At 37.3% G+C, this 8,094-nt stretch overlaps 1 protein-coding gene across 1 annotated transcript; it reads left to right on the top strand.

The window, feature by feature from the left end:
• Positions 1-4,778: 4,778 nt before the first annotated feature.
• On the top strand, positions 4,779-7,808 carry LOC136201407 (uncharacterized). Its single transcript, XM_065992070.1, has 8 exons — positions 4,779-5,086; positions 5,233-5,325; positions 5,735-5,813; positions 5,903-5,981; positions 6,601-6,640; positions 6,723-6,857; positions 7,123-7,260; positions 7,492-7,808. Exons 1-8 carry the CDS (start codon positions 4,878-4,880, stop codon positions 7,772-7,774), a joined length of 1,056 nt encoding a protein of 351 aa, XP_065848142.1. The 5' UTR covers positions 4,779-4,877; the 3' UTR covers positions 7,775-7,808.
• The last annotated feature ends 286 nt before the right edge of the window (positions 7,809-8,094 follow it).

Consider the following 8,094-nt stretch of genomic DNA (forward strand, 5'->3'; position numbering starts at 1 on the left):
GACTTATATTGTTCCAACAGAAAATTGTTTTATTTCTTTTCTTTAAAATACATTTCCCGATATTTCTAACCTCGTTTTTCAAAAAAATTTATACTATTAGACTCGTATAAATTAGACGGTCATTTTAAGATCCCTAAAACTCAAGTAAAAAAATTTCCGGTGAACGGAATCCGGGTGGGCGTTTTCTGGCGAGAAACAAAGTGCCCAAAAAATTCTCAAAAAATTTCAGAAAATGTAAAACATTATTCTAAGAAACTTTAATTCTTGGGTCGAAGAGGGATTTCTTACGATTTAGTCTCAATAAAATTTGTTCCTTAATTTTATCCATTACATGCTTCAACAATTTGTTGGGTCATAACTGTAAGGAATCTCGTTTTGAGGCAAAAATTAAAGTTTATTAAAATGATGTTTTACATGTTTTGGAATTTTTTAATAATTTTTTGGGTACGTTTTTTGTCCTACTTACATTGTTCCGACGGTGTACGAAATTGTTCCAAATTAGTGTACCATTTGTTCCAAAATAATACTTATATTGTTCCAACAGAAAATTGTTTTATTTCTTTTCTTTAAAATACATTTTCCCGACATTTCTAACCTCATTTTTTGAAAAATTTTATACTATTAGACTCGTCTAAATTAGACGGTCATTTTAAGATCCCTGAAACTCAAGTAAAAAATTTTCCGGTAGCGGAATCCAGGTGGGCGTTTTCTAGCGAGAAAAATGTTGCCCAGAAAATTTTCAAAAAATTCTAAAAAATTTAAAACATTATTCTAAGAAACTTTAATTCTTGGGTCGAAGCGGGATTTCTTACGGTTTAGTCCCAATAAAACTTGTTCCTTAATTTTATCCATTTTACATGCTTCAATAATTTATTGGGACTAAACCGTAAGAAATCCTACTTCGAGTCAAGAATTAAAGTTTCTCCAAATAATGTTTTACATGTTTTGAAATATTTTGAGAATTTTCTGGGCACTTTCGGAATTTTCATGGAAAACGCCCATCTAATCGCCGGATTCCGTTGATTTGGGATTAAGCCGTAAGAAATCTCAATTTGAGTCAAGAATTAAAGTTTCTCAGAATGATGTTTTACATTTTCTGGAATTTTTTAAAAATTTTCTGGACATTGTTTCTCACAGAAAAACAGATCGCCGGATTCCGTTCACCGAAAATTTTTTTTACCCGAGCTTCTGGGATCTTAAGACGAGTCCAACGGTATAAAAATTTTTAAAAAACGAGGTTGGAAAAGTCGGGAAAATGCATTTTAAAGAAAAGAAATAAAACAATTTTCTCTTTCTTTTTATTTACAAATTTGCCACCTTCCATTGGTTAATTACAAAATTGGTCATTATCACACAATAAGGGTTCCCATCTTTTTATTTATATATAATGTATCATTATTTTTTTTTTTAATCAAAGATAACGATAAATTAATGAGTCAAATCTTGACAAAATTGTAACAATGAAATAGAAACAAAACTCGGTAATAAATTAAAAAAAGAAGGGCAAGTGGATAAACGAGAAGACTGTGCTAACACATGTGTCATCCCATTCGCTTGCCGCCGTATCCATTTGACTGAGTAAGAGTCATTTGAAGTGAGAATCGATCGTATTTGAATAATTCTATCCCCAAATTCAGAATCATGTATCATTATTTATTATAATTATAATTAATTATTTATAATTTATTTATTATAATTTATATATATATCATATTAATTTGGATTATGACAAACCAAATAAATTGTTATTTTTAATATATTTTAGGGATTAGGGTTTATAAATTAGGAGTTTAGAATTTGTGTAGGGTCTAAAATATACTTTTTAGGATTTATAATTTATTTTTTTTGGTAGAAACAGGAAAGAAAACAAACCAACACCGAGACAAAAGCTAACCTGGGATCAGCCTAGGAAAGCTAACCTCCACTCTGTCCTCTAAAAGGAGAGAAGAAAGATAGATAGGAGGATCAGAAAGGGTGGAAACACCTAACATCCCCTCGTGCCCAGCCGCCGCCAAGCGATCCGCAATTCGATTTTGTTCTCTGTAGATGTGGATGAACTCTAAGGACTCAAAGGAGGAGCCAAGACTTCTTATTGCTTTGATAACGTTCTGGCTACTAAGACAAAAAGCATGATTATTAGAGATCATACTAATAGCCTCCATATTATCAGACTCCACAGCAAGCCTTTTAATACCCAGATTTCTGGCAAGCTTGACTCTAGAAAGAATACCCCAAAGTTCCGCTGAAAAGGATGAGCCCAAACCCAGGTTATGGGTGAATCCAGACAACCAGGCACCTCCCGCGTCCCTAAGCACGCCTCCAGCCGCGATCTTTCCATTGTTGAGACAGGAGCCATCCGTGTTCAACTTAACCACCCCATCCTTCGGCCTACACCACCCAACGAGTTGAACCTCTTTATTCTGGGTAGAATTGGCAAAGGGGTCCCCTTTGAAGCTCCCCGTAATGGTAAGGAGCTTTTTAGAGAAGAACTCGGGTAAGTTCTGAATAAAAACAGTCTTCACACCAAAGATCTCCTCGTTTCTCCACTTCCAAAGGTGGTGACAGATAATAGCAAATAAAATGTCTCTCTGCTCCATGCTAGCCATTAACCTACCTTTAACCCCATTGGAGAACCAGTCATTCTCAGGGTAGACAAAGAAGGAGGGGAGAATGTGGTTCGGAAGAGCTTTCTGCCAAACCTCCTTACTCTTAGGGCAGTCCCTAAGGGCATGGCACAAAGATTCAACTTGGCATATGCATCTACTGCAAGCACCTGAATCCGCCAAGTGACGTCTATGTCTATCCGAATTAGTCAGCAACCTGTCTTTGACTCCAAGCCACAGGAAGCCCCTCATTCGGTAAGGGATTTTCAGAGCCCAAATGGATTTCCAAGTGTCCGAAAGAGGGTCGGATCTGTCAAGAGTAAAAGCTTCAAAGGCAGACTTGCAAAAGTAAGCTCCATTTTTTGTCAGGGCCCATCAATGCCTATCCTTGTCCTCCTCAAGGTTACTAATCTTCACTCCCCTGATTCTGAGGAGAGAATCAAGCCTCAAGAAGGAATCAAACATAGACCAAATCCAGTCCCCATCAGAGTCCACCACATCGGCAATCCTCCAGTTGCGGAAATTGCTAGGCGGGGGAGAGCAGCAAACCTCTATAAGAGGTTTATCTCCGATCCAGGTGTCATACCAGAAGCTTATGGACTTACCATTACCCACCTCCAGGCCAACCCCCGTGCAGAACTCAACAAACACAGTACTGAGCCCTTTCCAAAGGAAAGAACAATTGCCAATCCTCTCTTTAGGGCCCCCAAAGATTTTGTCCTTTCGATACTTGCCACAAAGCAATCGAACCCATAGAGAAGAAGGGTTCTGCCACATTCTCCAGAGGAGCTTCATCAACAAGACCTTATTGTTATCTTTAGCTTGTCTGATGCCAAGACCCCCCCTGCTTTTAGGCTGGCAGACCTCCTTCCAAGGGACTAGGTGAATCTTCCTACCCTCTCCAGACTCACCCCAAAGAAAACGCCGGTTGATTTTATCAAGCTCATTGAGAACCGGCTCAGGCAACTTACATGCTTGCATGATATGATTGGGAGCTGCGCAGTTGACAGACTGAATTAAGGTTAGACGGCCAGCCAAGGAAAGAGAATTAGCCTTCCAACTAGCACACAACCCATTAGTTTTGTCTAGAGTCTCCTTAAAGGAGGCTTTGGAAACTCTGTCACTATGAAAAGGGATCCCAAGATACTTTCCCAAGGATTGGGTAAGAGGGATACCCGAAAGATCGCTAAGCTTATTACAGAGGCTTCTATCCATGTTCTTAGAGCAAAGCATCCGGGACTTGTGGACATTGATCTTCTGGCCAGAAGCAACGCAAAAGCACTCCAGGATATTCATGACCACACCAATTTGCTCCTCATTCCCTTCCACAAAGATCATCACATCGTCAGCGAAGAACAAGTGGGAAATAGGAGGGCAAAATCTGTTAATGGACACAGGATGGAGACTCCCCTTATTCACAACTTCTTGAATTAGGTGAGCCAGCCTTTCCATTGCTATCACAAAAAGGAAAGGGCTCATAGGATCTCCTTGACGGATACCCCTAGAAGGAGAAAACTCATCAGACATATCTCCATTGATCAGAACCAGGAAAACAGGAGAAGACACGCAACCTTCAATCAAACTCCTTCAGTTCTCAGGAATACCAGCTTTACTTAAGCTATCCAAAAGAAAGTTCCAGTTTAAACGATCATAAGCTTTCTCTAGATCAACCTTCAATCAAACTCCTCCAGTTCTCAGGATTTATAATTTATAAATGAGTTATAAAAGTATATTTTATTTATGATATATATAAAAATAAATAAATTATTTGTACTAACTGCTTTGACTTACTTCAAAGATAGCGAACTCGCTCGGCCGACCTGCGAGTTCTTATATTAAATTTCGGACCTTCCACATCATTTGAAGAATCCCCAATTTATATTTGGACACGTATTTTATGGTGTCACTGAATATTTAAAACAGTAGACCCTCTTATAATATACGTAGACCCATATTACGCATGTCAAAATATGTATGGAAGATCCTTTATTTAACATGAAAAACCATGTGATCCTAATAATTTCCCCGAGCTACACAGAGCAAGAAAGTCTATTGAAGCAAGATCTGACTTTTAAAGCTTCCTTCGGATCAATATCAATATTGAACCTATTGAGAATTAAATTTTATAATAGGCATGATTTTAGTGTAAAGCCCAACTAAAATTAGATCAGAACCTATGCCAAACCCCAGCCCATTAACATCAAAATCGGCAGGTGCTCAAGGAGAAATTTCCCCACCGAAATTATACGTCCAACTTCGGCACGGTTTTCGGTGATGGAGATCTGCCGACCGCCGAGCTTTCCTGTTACAATATGTCGTTTCCGGCTAAAATTTCCGCCAAAGTTTTTGTGCTGTTCAGTCGCTGTTACTGCATCAATTTCCGGAACCCATGAGATTGAATCGGAACGTCAGAATCGGATGTTTGTACTCGGAATGGGATTTGTCGGGCAATTCATTGCCCAAGATCTCAAAAAGGAAGGCTGGTAATTCCTCTACTTCCTCAATGATTCTTCTCTTCCACTTCCTTTTTTTCTCATTTTTACTGTGCTATAATGTCCTTCACTCTTGATATATGAAGCACGCTTCAATTGTTAATTGAAATACTCGTGTCTTGATAATCGATAATTAGGATTGTATCTGGAACTTGCACAAGCACGGTGAAGAAGAAGGAACTCGAGGAGAGAGGATTCGATATTTGCCTTTTTGATGCGAATGATCCTCAGTGAGTTTCTGCTACTCCTTTCATTTATTGCGTTCTTTAACCCTTATTACACTTCATTTCCTCCTATATGTAGAAGGTGTATCTTATATTCTGATTTAGCTCTATAATCGATGCAATATATAGAAGGATTTTTCTTCCCGTCATAGGAGAATGCAATTGTAGCAAAAATCCTTAGAAAACTGTTTATGATGAGTGTTTTTCCTTGTGTTATGTTCTTCAACCATATGTTTCCTTTTCCCTTAGAAAATAGCAAAGAGGAACCAATGGGGGAAATTCAAAAATGGTGCCTGCTGAAATTGAGTAATGTGGAGCAATTCAAATGTTTTTTGTTTATATCTTGGCTACAGAATAGTGTTATTGGCTTATCTTTGGAATTGTACTAAGTATTAATAATTTTATTTTGGGCCAGACTCAGCTCTCTACATACTTTAAGATCTTCCACGCACCTCTTGGTGTCCATCCCTTCTTTGATCGGCATTGGTGATCCGGTATGTTAAATGAACCCTCCATTGTTAAATTTGTTTTACGTCTTTCCTCTGAGTGTGATGGGAATGTTTTCATTATTATCATTATTTAGGTGCTTCAGCATGAAGAACTTCTACAAAGTACGATAATGGATGGAAATCTTCAATGGCTCTGTTATCTGTCATCTACTAGTATGTCTTTGGTATCTTACATGCATGTGGATATACATAGGAAACACATGTACACAAGCTTGCATTTGTATGCAACGCTTGCATGTCATCTTATCATTTAATTATACGTTCTGTTGTCTAATTATAAAGTAAACTGAAATAATGGAAAGAATCAAATTACTGAAATAAAGGTAAAACACACTATTCAAATCCCTGAATTTTCGTGTTTTGTTGATTGGGTTCTTGTACTTTATTTTGTTGAGCTTTATTTAGTTAAAAGTCAATATGCTCTAGATATGGTTTTCTTTTCACAACAGGAAAATAGCCCCAAAAAATTATAAGAAAACAAACTTGAAGTTGAAATAAAGAACAAGCATAATACCCTGATGTTGAATTTGATGCTTGCCATAATGCAATATGGTGTGGATGCTATTCTGCCAACATGTTATCTCAATCAAGAATTCTCGCACTTCTATGTCCGCATAAAAGATGCATCGTGTGTTCTGCCATGTGTCCTATGTTTGAGGAATTAAGTGCTAGCTATATTTTAATTTTGGTATCCACAATCTAAATTTTCTGCATATTCAGTCTTCCATTCATTCGAATACTTGGTTTTGACTGCTCTGCTCTGTATTGGCAGGTGTATATGGTGACAGTGGTGGTGCTTGGGTGGATGAAGAGTAAGCAATCATTTGGGTGAAAACTATTGGTGCTAGAAATATACTATCAATGCCATTAGTTATATGTGTTATCATGTGACAGTTATCCAGCAAATCCTACGAGGGACACAGCTAAATCAAGGTTAGCTGCTGAGGAGGGATGGCTAAATTTGGGCGACAGTCTTGGGATTCCAACACAAATATTTAGACTTGGAGGTATCTACGGCCCTGGTAGAAGGTTGTGGTTGCTATCCCTGTATGTGCATGCGTCCTGAATTTCAACCTCTTAAGCTGTGGCCTCGGTACGAGCCACCTATACAATATACATATTATTCTAAGCATTAAATATCAGCAACACCATTTGGCTTGGACTAGTTTTACCTTAACATTCATATCTTTTTGGTCAATTGGGTACCTAAATGTTCAATTTGCTTGAAGCACAGGCTATATTAGGCTACAGCTTTGAGATTATTATTATTACTTTTTTATTTTTATTATGACAGTGCTGTGGACACCATAATTAAGCAGAAAGCTTTATCAAAAAGTCAGAAACTGAGAATATCCAGGCAATACACATCAAGAATTCATGTTGAGGATATATGTCAAGCACTCAAGGCGAGCATCAAGAAGCCGTCGTTTCGGTAAGCTATCCCCCCCATTCCTTCAGTCTGCATTTGGTTTAATTAGTCTCCATGCTGTAGAAAAGGATGTTCCGGTTTAAGTTAATCTCATGGGATACTTAAGCTGCAAGCGCAATTAGGATTACTGTTGTAGAACTTTTATTATTATGCTGTGTATCTTCTGTGAATTGAGTCTCTCTGTTCATAATACCGTCTCCACGCTTCCGGTCTGATTAAATATGTGATTATCAGGAGAATTTACAACATTGTAGATGATGATCCGGCCTCTCGTGAGGAAGTGTTTGCATACGCAGAGGAGTTAGTTGAGAAGAAGTGGGGTGGCTGGGTGAAGAAAAGTGCATCATGTGAAAGAGTTGTAGCATACGAGAAGGATAGTTCAAGAGGTGAGAAACGTGTATGCAATAAGCGCATGAAAAGAGAGCTGGGGGTTGAGCTTATTTATCCAAGTTACAGATCAGGATTGCTGAGCATAATTGATCACGTGCATTATCCATCTCAATGTAATGGGACATAATCATTTTAAGGAAATTGTTTAATTTTTTTTCTCATTTACAATTCTAAACAATATATTTACTTAATTCTTAGTTTCTCTAAGAAAATAAATCAAATGTTTGAAAATGATTTAGATGGAGCAAAACAATTAAGAGTAAAACTCTTTACGCTAAACTAAAAAGAGTCCTTAGGGTCAATATTTTATTTTCAAGATGTTAGAATTGTTGCTTAGGAAAAAAGATGTTAGAATTGTAAATCTACAACTATCAAAATAAACATTTAATTAGTTTAAATATTTAATGCTTATTTTATTTTTATTTTGATAGAAACTTTGATAGATAA

The sequence above is a fragment of the Euphorbia lathyris genome, chromosome 7 (genome assembly GCF_963576675.1).
Source record: "Euphorbia lathyris chromosome 7, ddEupLath1.1, whole genome shotgun sequence".
In the NCBI taxonomy this organism is placed as follows: domain Eukaryota; kingdom Viridiplantae; phylum Streptophyta; class Magnoliopsida; order Malpighiales; family Euphorbiaceae; genus Euphorbia; species Euphorbia lathyris.